The sequence below is a fragment of the Oreochromis aureus genome, linkage group 12 (genome assembly GCF_013358895.1).
Source record: "Oreochromis aureus strain Israel breed Guangdong linkage group 12, ZZ_aureus, whole genome shotgun sequence".
NCBI classification, from domain to species: Eukaryota; Metazoa; Chordata; class Actinopteri; order Cichliformes; family Cichlidae; genus Oreochromis; species Oreochromis aureus.
In genome coordinates, this window is record NC_052953.1 from 15,101,037 (window position 1) to 15,117,100 (window position 16,064).

Below are 16,064 nucleotides of genomic sequence, written 5' to 3' on the forward strand. Positions count from 1 at the left end.
GATTTGTTTTTCTTTGCAAGATTCAGAAGGATGTTTAATGCACATAATCCCAGGATAATTCTCTGAACGCTGTAAGGAAAACAAATAAGTGGGCTTTAAGATTATTTTGCAGCTGTTACTAAAGTGTAATCCTACCACAATTTATGACTACACCAAGGACTCCCGGTCCCAGACTGAGAATATTTCAATCTTATTCAGGTAAAGGACTTTCTCACACCAGAGCTTTTGAGTTGTAATTCAGAGGTACAGCTAAAGGCATTAAAACAGCTGCACTCCATTTAGGCGTTATGCTAATCAGGTCATTGTCTTATGTTAATGTTGCTGGTTTTCTGAAGTCGGTTTGTATTAAACCCTTGTTTTTCCTTCACTGATGATTAAAAGCATCTGTTGTGAGAAAGGTCGGTCTTACTAAAGGAAACTTTGTTCAGTTTCAAAATGACTTCTTTGGAAGAACTTTTTGGCATGAACTTCCAACATATTATTTTCTTGCCTCTTTCACAATTTGGACAGGAAGACATTCCTCTCTCTCTCTCTCTCTCTCTCTCTCTCTCTCTCTCTCTCTCTCTCTCTCTCTCTCTCTCTCTCTCTCTCTCTCTCTCTCTCCCTCTCTCACTCTCTCTCTCTCTCTCTCACTCTCTCTCAAACACACACACACACACATGCTCATAAATTTTCCTGTGAAACCCGATAAGCTCCATGTGTTGTACTTACAACAGCTGGACTCTCTAGGAAGAACGAAACATAAAGATCTTGCTCATCATTCATCTGTTGCTGTGCTTCTCTCAACATGAAGGCAAGTAGATTTTGCATGGATACATTTTTCATTTTTCTGTAAAAGGTTTTCTATCCAGAAAAGAGTAATTTTGCATTGTCATAGCTGTGATATTTCCATGGGAGACTACTTTTACCCAAGTTTTTCTTTTGTTTTGTTTTCTTTGACTTTCTTTTCTTTGCTGTGCTTTTTTGTGTTTTCATTTTCCTCCTCAGAAAGTTGCACAACTCTGTGCAAGAGTCTTACCATGGCTCCTCTTCCTGTTCACTGCCAAGGGGTAAATCTGTTTTTCGTTTTGTGCTTTTAAAGCATAAATATATTGTGCTTGTTGAACTTTATGCGTTGTCATTTTTATCATATTATGTTGATTTAAACGTCATTTTCAAGGATGTGTAACCAGGAAGTTCATTGCCAGTGGGGTCCTTTTGGCAGTTGGTCAGAATGTGATAGCTGCACCAAATTACAGGTCAGGGAGATTCACTGGTAACTAATTTCTTACCCATACAAACTTGCATGCATTTTCACCTACTGTATACAGTACAGTGCAAGAAGGTGTACTTATAATAAAGATTTTTCACCATCAGAAATACTTAAGATTATGTTATTTTTAAAACTTGTAAGGCTATTTTGCCATTAATTAAATTATTATTACTTTATATAAATATTTCTTTGTCATGCTGTGGATGCTACAGACAAGAACCCGATCCATGGTTGTCTACGCTCAGTTCGGTGGAAATCGTTGCTATGGAGAGCGAAGCGAGACGAGGCCCTGTGAAACCACACAAGGCTGCCCTATAGAGGATGGATGTGGAAACAGGTTTCGCTGTCGATCGGGTAGGAATCGAAACTGCCCTCACTTCCATAATCCTACTGAAGTGGTTAAACAATAACTATCTATCTGTCCTTTGACTTGCAGGGAAGTGTGTTAGCCAGTCTCTGGTGTGTAACGGAGATCAGGACTGTGAGGAAGACGGACTCGATGAGCGTAACTGTGACATTTCAGAACACATTGTTTGTTCAAACTCGGTTCCTCCGCCTAGCATTGAAATCCTAGGACTCGGGTAAGAGAAAAGTCTTGATCTAGTTTTTTATTTTTTATGATTCATTCAGACATTAATCTACAATCTCTGTTGTTTCTGTAGGTTTGACGCTGTGTCAGGAAAGAGCAGAGCAAGTGTCATCAATACTAAGAGCTTTGGTGGCCAGTGCCGCACCATCTTCAGCGGTGTTCACAATTCTGCTTATCGACTGCCCCTTAGTACTCTTCAGTACAGCTTTTTGGTTGGTACCTGTGGAAGAACTTGAACTGTAGTTCATACTGATACTTCTTTGGTCACAATTTCTTATAAAGTACCCCTTGGATTTGTCTTCTAGAGTTAAGGAGTGAATATAGCAATATTTTCTACCTATTCTCCTTTTTAATCTATTAAATCACACATTATTACCATCGGCTTGCTGCCTTTTGCTCTTTTTTTGTTGCATTAGGCATTAGGCCATTGACTCACATTTGGTGCCCTCAACTTGACATGCATTCACATCATCTGCAACATCTCATCATCTTGTCTTTATATAGTTAATCAGCTCGTTAGAGTTCACAGGGAATTGACTTTGTTTTGCTGCTGATGGTGTTTTCAGATTTGTGGATTAAAAAGAGATGTCTAAAGTCCTCTCTGAAAAACAAACTAACAAAATCTAAATATATACGTCAACACATTGAAACAATAATTTTTAACCTGTTTTTATTCAAAGTTCAGATTTCTGCTCATTTTTAGACATACAGTGACTCATTTGTATGACTCATTGTAAACATAAGATTTCTGTAAACACAAAAAAATTCACCTGTTTCATCTTGTTCACCTGTAGGGTCTTCCATTAAACATAGTTAAGTTGTCCAGGTGAGCATTTCATATCTCTAAACTAGAGGAAACCAGACATTGTAACCCCTGTCCCGATTCCAGGTTAAAGCCCAGAATGACTTCAGTGATGAGATGTACACCAGCAAATGGCACTATGCAAAGGATATTGTCAAGAGGCAGACAGTAACCGGGACCACCACGGGATATCACAACTATGATTTTCATGAACAACATGACAAGACTCAGGTGAGTAGAAACCTAACACTTTAAATAAAAAATGCCTTTGACAAGTCATCTCATGTTGAAAAGGAACCTTTTTTTCCTTTTCTTACAGACCAAAAAGCTTTTAGTTTTAAAGAATGACATCGAGGTAGCTCAGTTCCAGACTAATGCTCCTCGGTACATCCCGATATCCGAGGCATTTTGGAAGGCGCTGGTCGAACTCCCATCTGTCTATGACTACTCGGCCTACAGGAAGATTTTGGAAAGGTTTGGAACGCACTACCTGTCTGCAGGAAGCTTAGGAGGCTCCTTCAAAGTTATTGCCACAATTGATGAAGAAACTGAAAACAATATTGGTAAGGATTCATAAAACACTAGTGTAATGGAAGAATTTAAAAAGATGGTCATAGTGGGTCATTCTACCCAGTGTTTTAAGGTGCTAAACAACAAGCCACTGTATGTGTCTGTTGCTTGTAATAGTTGTAATATACATACTCAAAAAATTTGTAAAATGTGTTTTTAAAGGTAATCAGTTTGTAATGTAATTAAGTATATATATATATTTATATATATGTAATTAAATCAATATGTATTAATATGTCCGATTTTATTTATTTTTTAAAAATCCAAGTTGTAATTGCAGCTGGATTTAACTATATTACACAGCTGTAAAGTGGTAGTATTTTTCTAATGCCAAGTAAAACAAATGTTGCCATAAAGCCCTGCTTTAGTCCTGCCTCACTTTTCTGACATTGACTTTACTTTTTCCTTTGTTTTCAAGTCAGCGAAAGTGAGCAGTATCACGAATGTTCAAGGACTAAACGCTGGATTCTCATATTCCCCATCACCACAGTGAGGTGTAAGAGTGGCCAGCACACTCACTCATCAAGCACAGGTACAATTTGGATGATAATTTTACATATACCAGTACCTATAAAAGCACTTTACCTCTATAAGTTTTTCTGCCATCCACTATCTCTTCAAACCTTTGAAAATAGGAACCAACAGGAGAAATAATCTGAAAAAAGTGGATGTGGAGGGAGGAGGTGTCTCACATATTGCAGCGTTGAATATGATGAACCTAGATAATCCGGAGAGAAACTGGGAAATGTACTTAAACTGGGCAGAGTCTGTTAGGTCGTTTCCACAGGTCATAAAACAAAAGGTAAAGAGAACGTAAAATCAGCTATTTGTATTTTAAAAAGCAAGATCATAATGTTTAATGAACTTTATATGGATTTCATCTTATCACTTAATGCAACCTTGCATCGCTTTTATTTTACTATTGTTTCTCCAGCTGCGGCCGCTGTCAGAGCTGGTGAAGGAGGTTCAGTGTGCTGGTTTGAAGAAGCTCTACCTTCGCAGGGCCATAGATCAGTACCTTGCTGAAAGTGACCCCTGCCACTGCCGGCCATGCAGGAACAATGGAATGGTTGTCATGGATGGAGATGAATGTAAGTGCATCTGCAAGCCTAACACGTCAGGACCAGCCTGTGAGCAAGGAACTGAAGCGGAAGGGCAGCAGGGTGTGTATTGTCTTTCATACAGGGTCTTTATTACTGTAGTTTTTTAAGCTCACCAATGTTACTTTTAAAGTCTAAAAGGGGCACATTGCAGTGAAAACCCCCTTTAAAAACACAAATGTTCTTTTTCCTTTTAGCTTTTGTATTGTGATTATGCTTAGAGATGCCAAAATAGCCCTGTGGGGCTGGCAGATGTGAGATTGGTGTCAGGCTTACTTTCAGGATGAAAACAAGGAATGTAACAAACTGTTAAATTGGATTAAGTCACTATCGTGTGTGGGGGTAGGATTTAATCGAGGCTAATATCAGACAGACTTTATTATTGTCCTTTATTTCTTCTTATTTCTTATTTTCCATTTCTGGTCATTAAGGAGTGATCCATGGTAGCTGGTCCTGTTGGTCTGCCTGGTCATCATGCTCTGGGGGCCGAAGGTCTCGTAGTCGCTCCTGCTCTAACCCCTACCCTCAGAATGGGGGACAGCACTGTATTGGAGAACCAGCTGAGACGTCCGACTGTGAAGATGAAGAGCTGCAATACTTAAGGTGAGAGCTTAAGTTTGTTTTGTGGGTTTTATGAGTTTTTTGTTTATTTGTTTTGTGTGGCATGAATTTAGTGACATATTTGTAACAAGCACTGTGTTCACTGCATTGAGTTTCCGGTAAGAGAAAGTGTCAAACTGATTTTCATCAATATGTAGTTATACAACACATCATTTTTCTACAGAACTATGGAGCCTCAGTGCTTCGACTATACTCTCCCAGCAAGTCAGAAGTGTGGAACCCCACCTGCTCTGATCAATGGCTACATTCTGGTAAAAATAGAAATTTACACCATGGTGTGGAACAAATGATTGCAAACATTTAGTATTTATTAACCAGACTAACTGCTACTTTTATAGTACTTCAACAGTGTTTTGCACAAAGTCACAGTACAGTGTTAGAAAAAGAGTTATAAGATGACACTTGAAACTGAAGCTCTAATATCTCCTGTTTAAATGAAAGAGAGTCTGCCTCAGTGTTACTGAATTTATTAGTTATCTTTAAGTCTCAGCTCTTTTGCTGAGTTTTATGTTCTCCTCTGTGCTCATCCTCCTTCCATTTTTGGCAAATGGCTGCTCTTCCTGTTGAAAAGGGGTTCTTTTTTCCCACTGCCGTCAGTTGTTCCTCATAGGGGAACTACTAGTGGTACTGTCTTACTTATAACGTGTCTTGAGGTGACTCTTGTTGTGAACATAAATAAAACTGAACTGAGCTGAATTACATACCCAGATCAAAACTAAGAAGTTGAACTTGATGGTCTTATCTTTGTCACATGTGTCACAGGATCCAAAGGACATTTATCTTGTGGGTAGTAAAGTTGAATACACCTGCACTGAAGGTTTTTATCTTGTTGGTCACAGCACCATAGAGTGCACTGCTGATCAAACCTGGTCTGCCCGGCCTGGATTGTGCACAGGTGAGTAAAGAAAGTTTAACATTCAGTGTATCATCATAATGAATTGCTGTGTCACACTGTTAAACTACACATTTTCTTCAAGTTACAAGCTGCCAGATTGGACTCCTCGCAGATGCTGTCATAGCCTCTCCTTTAAAGGAGACCTATGGCATAGGAGAGTCAGTAACATTCTCCTGTCCAGCGGGTAAACAGCTAACAGGAGAAGCCACGGCTATTTGCAACCCCAGTTTGGATTTTTCACCAAACCCAGCAGACGTCAGGTGCATCCAAGGTAAATTTTACATCAAGCTTTATAATCCTTTAGCTGTCTGCTAAAGGACTGTCCTGGATTGCTATGTAACAATATCAAATATGATGAGCTCTACATTTAGTCATTCAGTGTAGAGAATCAGGAGACAATGTGGAACAGTGATTTCTGTGTATTCCACAGACAGCACACTACAACCACGCATTGCTCCTGGAGTGCAGTGTAAACTGTGGGAAAAGCCTTCCAGAGGAAAATGTGTTTGCAAAATGCCTATTGAGTGTGGGTATGTCTATTCTGCTAATAAACAATTTGGTCATGTGAGTTTTGGCAAAGTGGCTGATGATACCTATTTACTTGCAACTGTGTTTTTTGTGCTTTGTGCCCACCGGCCAGTTCATCTTTAAAGTTGTGTGCCACAGCTGGTGTAGATAGAAAATCTGTCCTTCTGGATGTGTGCAAAATGTATGCATTGCAATGTATGGGGAAGAAATATATGACAGCAGAGGACAGCACCTGCATTTGGCCAGAGCGCAGTACAACAGGTTGCACCGGCTGTCACATGTGGGAGAACTGCGATGGTATGAACATGTGAAGTGACAAATGATCTATTATAATGTACAGCAGTTTGTAGTAATTCATGCTGTTTGTCTTCACACAATTTTCTCAGATCAAACCAATGACTGTCGCTGTAAGGACTCTGCAGACTGTGCGAACCCTGGGTATAACGTGTGTGTCCGTGTTGGAGAGGATGAGACTGCGGCCACACAGACCATGAGTGAATGTGAAGCAGGACTTCGGCGATGTAAGGGAGAAAAGGTGTTTGTTGTCAGTATCCAGCCCTGCACCTCCTGAGCATTCAGAGCAGGAGCTGATTGACTGAACTCTCTTATTCGTCTTCTTTTATTATCCCACTTTGAAATATTCCACAAATTGATTGTGGAGCCAGTGTTTTTTGTTTTTTTATGCTAAGATTTAGCACACTTTAAAGGCACATTTTATGCATGTGTAAAAATAGAACAATACTGTATTAACACTAAATAAAAAGCACATCAGTCATGTTTGCTCTTTCTTCTTTTGTATTACTAATATTGAGACCAAGAGATATGTAATATTCTCACAGACAAACATAGCATAATGGACTGTTGGTTGGGTTTGAGAGGTAATGTTTGGAAATCGGTTTTTCAGGCTCGAGAAAGTGTAGGGCTTCTTACAAAAGATGTCTTGTGCCTACTAAACCCGACAAAGCTCATCCTGCGAAGCAAACCCCTGCTGGCAGTCTATTCCTGCCTCTGGCTTGCAGCCCTCGCACAGTGTGACTGCATGTCTGCATGTGTGTCTGAACCTGTCCGTGAAAAGGTGTGAAGACACCAACTACTTAATGTTTTATCATCAATTCAAAAAATACTTACGGTCAGCAGAATGATTCCTAGGTTTTAGATGTTGTTCACAAAGACTGATAGTTGGGGGAAAAGGTGTTAAAAGTGCATCTGAGCTGGCATTCTTGAAGGGATAATGCATACAAATTGATGGTTTTGGGGTGAGACGTGGTAAAAAATCCCTATCTATCTATCTATCTATCTATCTATCTATCTATCTATCTATCTATCTATCTATCTATCTATCTATCTATCTATCAAAGAAGGACAGAGAGAAAAAAAGCACAAATAATGGCATACATGTTTGTTCTTTGAATGCAAACCACCTAATTTGCATTTAACACAGTCAATTTATCTAATTAATTCAGTGTAATTTTACTGTTTGAGCTTTACCAGAACGTGCTAGACAAGTTTGTCTCTGTTGATTGTTTGTCTCCACCTGGTGGACATTTCAGTTCATGCAAGACAATGACAAACACTAGTGGATGAGTTTCAATAACAAAAGTTTTATTAACAATGTAAAATGACCTATATCAGCTTTGACTACTGTACCTTCAGCTTGCCATAAACAGTGATCACTATATTTAATAAGCTGCGCTCTGTCTGCTTGACTGCCCCAGAGAGAGAGAGATGCTCTCTGCTTATACCAACAGCTTCTTTACTAACCACATGCAACCTTGAAAATAATTCAGAGAGCATTGCGTAAAGAGTATGTGTATATACAAGTCTAATGTCTCGATTTATAGATAGATATTGTGTGCAAATAAGTTTTCTTTTGACTATTGTATCATCTATTCCATTTTGAAGCTGGAAAGTTTAAGTTGGGTACAGGTTCTTGTTTTATGGAAGACTAAATTAAGTACATTGAGAAGAAAAACAGCAAGGAACAGAAAACGGAGACTGTAATACACAAACGTATTCTTCACAAACCTGTCATTTCAGCTTAGACAAACGACAGTAAAACTTTGTCATTGCAAGAGCCGTCCTCAGATGTGTGAATGGCATCTGTTCATAAGTTATCACATTATTTCTGACAAAATGGACATTTAGATTCCCTTTTTTAAAAAAATAAAAACATAAATCCACTTCATTCACTCAGGCTTGTGGAAGTAACAGAACATTGATATTATCATTTCAGACAAACTCTCATTCCCTTTTACATCAGACAAGCAGATATCGCACTTCGTTTACCAAAAAAGGGGAAAATCTGTTGCAAAATATCTTAAAATATATGTTCATGACTTTTGTTTTCATTACACTGCAGTTACAATTCTTCTTCGTATTACAAAATAAAATTATAAAATGGGCAGCCGTTAAAAAAAAGAGAAAGAGACAATTTATTTGAAAATGGCAGTAATAGATTGGTGGGAGACACAAGTGGTGAAGGACAGTGGGTAATGGTGTCTTTGTTGCCGCCTCCTACCCACAAAGGCGGGGCCCTTAGCTGGTTACCAGGCAACAGAGCCCAAAGAACCGCCTCTTCCTCTGTCGGACTAGTGGGTAGGGAGTCAGGTTCAGCAAACTGCTGTCATCTGGGCGAAAGAACACACAGACACCACAGCCAAGTCATGCATTTTTCCTCATTTTAGCTACGATGCAGTCCACTTAAACCAGTACCTCTGCTTCACAATGAATAATTCTGAAAGTGTTACTGCTTTTTGCGTTTTCTTTCTCACCTTGGTTCTTCAGTGGTAAAGGCATTGTCTCCCTGAGTTTACTGAGAAGGTTCTTCATCTCCCTCATATCCCTGCAGTAATGCAAATGGCTTTTTATGTTGTGTACATAAAGTATCCATAATATATGCAGTACATACTCACATACAGAAATGCACAAAATCAGGTTTCCATGATTGGATTTTCTGGAGACTTTCTTCCCTAACTCGAACCCTTAACTTAATGTTAACCTAGGGACTGTATTTCAATTTATTTCATACTGTATTTCATAGCAGGAGTAGTAAACACACACGGTGTCTAGAAAAATAAGTAGTAGTAGTAAAATAAGTGTGTATACTTTGTGTTTTAAATGTTGAAGCTTTGACACAAATATCTGATTATTTTTGGTATATTTCTATTGTTTTGTATATTTTTCTCAACAACTCAAATCTTAAATCCAACTGTGAGGTAAAACTATAGACCCACACAAACTACATAAATGTAATTTCAAGAAAGCCTTAGCTTCTAAAAAATATAAATATCGCAATAAATCTTATAATACAACATATATTCCCAGTGCATTAAAATGCCATTTAATGTGATACAATACTTTGCATTATGTTCTTATAGGAAATGTGACAGATTACCCACCAAAATAAATGTGAAATATTTGTTAAATCATAATAAAAATGCAAGTGCAGACACAGCACTTACATACACCCAGAAGGACACAACAGAACACACTTTGTTTACCTACTTTTCTATGTTTTCTATGTCAGTGGCCACCAGCCAGCAGAGCTGAGGACAGTCAGTGGGGGAGGAAGAGGTGTCCTCCAGAATGGGGATGTCTGAGCTTTCCTCCGTTTTACCATCTAAGCCAGGAGGGCCACATGAGTCCTTACCTAAAGCACACAGAGAAATGCCTTAATCGTGTGTCCTTACTAGATACTGACCTAAGTTATTTATGTCATTTGTACACAGGTATTTGAGTTTACTAATCGGTTTAGTGATGGCATTACTGGAATGACAGTGACATTAGAGATACAAAATCCCATTTGTCCACATGTTCCTTTAAAAAAATTCAAAACAAAACAAAGCATACTATCTATAAACTATCCATGAGGCTTGTCTGTGTATTAACCTTTCCTGTGGAGCTGCAGCGATCCCAGCAAGCACACAGATTTGAGCATCTCTGTGATGTACATCTCCAGACAGCACTGCAGCTGGATGAAGAGCCTACAGATCTCAGGGTGGATTTCCCCGTCCTCTGGCCTGAAATGGCACATGAAGAGAACAAAGCTTACCAGCCAGGTGGAACTTGGTAGACAAAATAGTCTCTGCAGTCTCTATGAGCATTTCAGTAGTTGTTAATTCATCTGTGTATGTGCTAATCTTGAGTTTGAAACCAGTAGCAGCCTAAATAAATATTAGTACTAAATCAAAAAGTGAAAACAAAGAAAAATGTATTCCACCCTCAGTATGTGTTACTGACATGTCTAATTTATTTGACTCATTTAAACTGTAAATGCAATATCTGTTGAAGAAATATGATCACCTACATTGGTAACTTATGCACTGCCTGTTCTTGTAATTTCAGGGTGCACATCTTCTGTGTCACATCTGTGACAAATGCGAGTCACATGCTTTTACTTGGAAATATCTTTACTTAAATAAATAAATGAGGACTGGACCTGGTGATACTCATGGTATTTTCTGCGCGTGATTACAGTGAGAAAATCTGTAACCTGAAGAATAACAGCAAATTCTTAATATCAGGTTTTAGAGGTTTATGAACTCAAATATGCATTAAAATGTTTGAGCAGAGTGTTTCCTAATCAAAGCTTAAAGTAAGCTTATAGAGTCTGCAATGATAATAAACATACTGCGCTTCTCATTCATGTTGTTTTACAGCAAAGTTCAAATTGCTACTGTCTCCGTGATTGTGCAAGCGTCTATATGTAGCGCTTACTTAACTCCCTGAGAATATATAAATAAAATGCACTGAAGAGATTCAAGCAACACAAAAGCCCGTCACAATATTTTTCATTCAACCGGAGCTGATCATTAGCTTTTATGAGACACCGCAGTAGCTTCACAACTATATTAATCTGGTTTTCAAAGGGAAACAGCAGGTGATATCCAGTGGGTGTAATATCACATGGGAAAGTGACAGCGATAAAAGGCGTGAAACTTGGTACAAATCTTTCTCACACAAATCATGCTCTAGAATTCACCTCTTCCAACAGCAAGCTTCTCCTTGCCATCACCGTTTTGTCACAGTGCTGCTTTACTGTTGCTCAAGCACAGCTGTCACCAGTGCTATCCCTCTAATCAGCTTTCCCCCTGCACATTGGAGGGACCTCGCATCATTCAAACCATTCTGACACACTGGGTTTATTTTATTAAAGGGGAATGAACTGGTTTAATTCAAGCTCTGTGTCTCTAGTAGTAGAGACAGACACTTAGATGGCCGAGAGAGCTTTTAGGGAAGGGGTTTTTAGAATATGTGCTGGTGATGATTATGGCAATGATGTGGATGCTGTTATCAGTGAGAACTTAAGAGTTCTCTCTAAAGCTGCTGCACCATCTCCATTTAGCAGCAGAAGCTGGAACATTCAAGACCACAGTTTCAATGGCTAATAGTATTTTTTTCTGCAGATACAGGTATAACTGTATTTAGGTGTATAATTATGAGCCATGCAGTTGAAAAAGAACAGTGCAGTGGTTCATTTTCCACCACTGCACTGCTGCATTAAGGAATATTATTATTTAAAGCAACTAAATGCTCCTATTCAAATAAAGTTGCATTCATGATTCATGCATGTGCGCGATGGGAGATGTGCACTGAACATGTTCGGTGTCACGCATCAAACATGTAGTTTTAAAGTCTCACTAAAGTGAATTAAAATAGAAAAGAGTGCAGCTTAACACTTTTTAAAACTGGACCTTGTAAAAAAATATGGTGACATATAATTTCTAATGAAAAATAATTTCTTGTGGTTTGAAATATACAGTATATCCAGTGGAAGGAATATGGCCCATACTGCACGATAAATCCTGATTCTGTTATTGTTCCAGCAGCACCCAGGCTTTGGCAAGCAGCTGGCACTGCAGACGTCCTCCAAATCTCTCTCACCACTGGCTTCAGTCTGTCCGATTGTTATTTAAGTAAGTTTGAGTGTGCCAAGTTGGCTGGCATCTTAGCCTCACTGAGGATCTTAAAATCCCAAGCCTCCCTTTGCCCTTCTTCTACTGGCGCTATTGTAGAGGAGATATTGTGGGCCAAGACAGCAGTCCTTTCAGGCTCCTATAACAGCTGTTTTCCTGTATCTTGAATCAAAACTTTCATCACAAACAAACCACTTGAAATCTAATTTAGCATGAAAATCTACTCAGAATCACTAAACAGTGAACAAACTTAGGATCTAACCACTTTAATTTACTGTTTCATTGTGATATCATTTGTTTTTGATGAGCAAAAAAAAAAAAAAAAACTCCCAAGGATTCTGATTCTTTAAAAAAAATCTGTACTGAAGGACAGAAAATAGCTTCTATTGTCAGAAAACATCCTGAATATTCAAACAACAGTAACAGAGACATAAGTCACAAAACACATACACAGAGAGAGCCACTCTCTCAATAAATTACAAGAAAAAAAAACGTCACTGGCTCCACATTATTGATACTATTATCTCAGATATTAGTCCCGGGAAGCATTCCACTTTCCCTCCACTTTGTGCATTAACGTTTTAGGCTCAGCTAATGGGAAGTGATCAGTTACAGCAGGCTATGTTGTTGTGATTGCTTCCTGGTAAAGCTCTCCCTCCAACAAATTAGAGATTTCATGATTTTTAAAAGCTGATCTCATGTTCTGTTTTCCCACATACTTTGCCCACCACGAAATTTAAAAAAAAAAAAAAAATCAGTCCTTTAATAGGATAAGCATTAGATGACCTATTGAAAGAACATCTTTATATAAAAAAAAACAACTATTCAGCAGCTCAAATGTTGATGCTTATGCAGGTTTACTTTGGTAAAATTAGCTACTTTTTAACTTCCGGTGCTGCAGTTGTTGCAGAGCGTTCAGCCACTGATGGCTCTTCATTTTCAGGACCACGGACAGCGTCTGTGCCAACTCACCCCGATATCAAGGAGAGACTGTGGTGTGCCGCTCGCGCCATTTCGCAGCCTTTGGTTCGGGTCTTGAGCATTTCGGCCCGTAACGAAGGACAGTCGACAGTGATCTCGCCAATTGAGATGACCAGCTCACGGTACAGAGCCACAAGTGTATTGAATTCTTGGACGATCTGCATTACAGTGAAACAATAAGTCACACAGACACAAAAAGTTATTACCTAACGACCCAGACAAGTAAGCATCACACAAATAAAATGCAGGATAGTCTTTATCCTCAGTCCGACCTGTCAACATGAAAACACGTCAGCCAAGAAGGAAATGCTGAGCAGCATTTTACAGCCCCCCCATCCAGCCACCCACCCCAACAGACTAATGGGGACAAATAATGCTCCATGTGCAGTTACACTGTGGTGTGCTTCATCTCAAAAATTGCAGCCTTGCACATGTGCAGTCACAGAAGCTTATCGATCCTTGCGAAAAACGCGGAAAGTGAAGCACAGCCCGCAAAGTAAAAGTGCACGATAAACCAGCTGATTGTTGAATTGGTTGGCTTTCCATCATGCTAAATTTGGTTGTCTGCACAACCACGAAATTTGAGCTTGGGGCACAAGTATTCTGCTCTTTTTGTGCACCTCCTGCATAGCATCCTGCTGTAGTCCTGTAAACGAACAGCGAGGCTCCATGACGATCACTGATGTATGAAAGGGTGAAGTAGGCTTTATCATTCCTGTCAGCTTCTGTCAAAGCACATATGTGCCAAGATCATGCACTCCACCATGGGTAATCTTGTCATTCGGGCAATGCTGAAATCATTCCAAATCACCAGCAGCTTTCCACACTTTAAATGCAAATCACACAGTCAATCTGCACGCCGAGGTGTTCTGTTTGGCTTCACTGCCGACAAAGCAATGCAAATGCATAAAGCTATTTTTAGGCTGCTAGACCGGGTTAGAATCTTTTTTTTTTCTTCTTTTTTCTTTCTTTTTTTTTTTGCAGCTATTAAGAGCTGTCGCCTGTGTAGCGTGCATGCACGGGGTATTGGAACATCCTAAAACAAAGAAAGGTTGGGATAATAGCACTACACTCCTTATCAGAGGCACCATGCAGGCACTGACGTGCCGCAAACCTACCATTCTGCAGTCGGCCACGGCGCGCTGGGCTTTGCGGGTACTTTCGGTGCTCTCCCTCCTTTGTGAGTCTCGATAAGGAGGCTTGCCGATCTGGAAGATGTTCCCGGCGGATCTGGGGCGATTTTTGCGCCCATTCGATGCAGAACTCATGCATACACATCCACTATTAAAACAGCCCTAAGACAGAACGATTTGGTCTTATCCCCCCAAACTCCACCACTTTCTCTCTTCCTGCCTTACCACCCTGCACCTTACTGTTCACCTTATTCTCTCCTCGATTTACGCTCAGTTCACCTTCGCCAGCTATTGGCTGTGTTGAACCTCGAACGCTATTATTGCTCTATGTCTTACGTTCTTTCCTCCTAATGTGGGAAAGGTAGCAATTTTTTCCCAAGAAGAGCCCTAGAGCGCAGGTAAAGTACCGGATGAGCGCCCGTGACTCCTCTCCGCATTGCCTTGACTGCGACGGGGCGCAAGTCACCTTCACTCCAGCAGCACACGGTGCACAGTGAAGACTTCACACCCAACCCGGACTCCAGCTAGCTGAGGTGTCTTTTCTGACGCACCGATGTCAAGAGGGAACGATCGCATTCACGGATATTCTCCAAATGCAACCATTTTTTATGATTGCGCGTTTCCATTAAGCACCAATAAGACGGACGGTAACGGTCTTTTCTTAGCTATACAACCTCCTATTGAGACGAAATAACACGGCCAGTGTCCAAGCCGACAATTTCTAAGCGTACAACTGTGCCGGAAAACGTTGAAAAACTTAATTCCTGCTCTCGCGGTCTCAAGTCGGCTCCCAGTCTGTTTCCTTGAGTGTTTCCAGCTATTAGGAAGGGCCTATATCTAACCTTGGAGAGGCAGTAGAAGAACAGTTGCTACAGGCCTGACGTGGCTGGCAACACTGCGCACCCAAAGGACGCGAATACTAATAGGGCCCATCAACTCAACCCCCCTCCTCCCCCCATGCTGACATATCAACTCCTGTACGTATGAAATTGAGGTCACTGGCCACTTTACATCCACCACAAGTACCGGGTGGAGACAAAAAAAGAATGAATTGAACACTTCCGTTAAAAATGAGCCTAAAGTGGTTCTCTTTAGTTTTGAATATCACAAATTATTACTGCATTTATAATCACATGCAGGTTAACTTAACAAGCGCTTAAGTTTCTGTTATTGCGTGTGTGTCCGTCAACCTTTACAAGAATTTAATTAACATAAAGAATGAAAAGGGTGGGCTATAGCTATATTACCGTTACTTAACTGGAAAAAAGTGCACGCTAAGCTTGTAGATAGTGTATCGTTTATCTTACATTTTGGAAGATGCTTCAGATCATGATAGTTCAAGATTTAGCTTCGTTTCGACTAATAAAAATTTAGTTTTATCATGCCATCCATGGCATGCAGACAGTTGGGGTTGAGATATACATTAAAGTTAAAAATGCACAAAGACAAACTATATATTTTTTACTCTATATTATGAGTATAGATGTGTAACTGATCAATAAACTTTTGTGTGTGTTTCTCTGATTACACCACAAAAGATCATCCAGGAAATACGTTATTTCAGCATGGACACCGCTTTACTATAAGAGTGCCAGAATCAATTACTGGCTGTTGATGAGTGCTTTTCTCTCCTTGCTTTTCACAACCACAAATAGAAAAGTTTGCAGCAGATATTCTA

At 39.7% G+C, this 16,064-nt stretch overlaps 2 protein-coding genes across 2 annotated transcripts; one reads left to right on the plus strand and one right to left on the minus strand.

Annotated features, from left to right (window-relative positions):
- Positions 1 to 661: 661 nt before the first annotated feature.
- c7a (complement component 7a) lies at positions 662 to 7,134 on the plus strand. The gene is made up of 18 exons (XM_031727382.2): positions 662 to 793; positions 988 to 1,049; positions 1,160 to 1,238; positions 1,465 to 1,606; positions 1,689 to 1,833; positions 1,915 to 2,053; positions 2,731 to 2,874; positions 2,963 to 3,206; positions 3,632 to 3,745; positions 3,849 to 4,015; positions 4,148 to 4,376; positions 4,745 to 4,916; positions 5,098 to 5,185; positions 5,697 to 5,829; positions 5,912 to 6,100; positions 6,260 to 6,359; positions 6,470 to 6,654; positions 6,744 to 7,134. The coding sequence occupies exons 1-18, from the start codon at positions 788 to 790 to the stop codon at positions 6,926 to 6,928; spliced, it is 2,523 nt and encodes an 840-aa protein (XP_031583242.2). The 5' UTR covers positions 662 to 787; the 3' UTR covers positions 6,929 to 7,134.
- A 154-nt stretch (positions 7,135 to 7,288) lies between these two features.
- On the minus strand, positions 7,289 to 15,204 carry rgs7bpa (regulator of G protein signaling 7 binding protein a). Its single transcript, XM_031727301.2, has 6 exons — positions 14,372 to 15,204; positions 13,245 to 13,411; positions 10,246 to 10,376; positions 9,862 to 10,006; positions 9,129 to 9,199; positions 7,289 to 8,984 (listed from the first exon to the last, which is right to left on the minus strand). Exons 1-6 carry the CDS (start codon positions 14,519 to 14,521, stop codon positions 8,893 to 8,895), a joined length of 756 nt encoding a protein of 251 aa, XP_031583161.1. The 5' UTR covers positions 14,522 to 15,204; the 3' UTR covers positions 7,289 to 8,892.
- Positions 15,205 to 16,064: the final 860 nt, after the last annotated feature.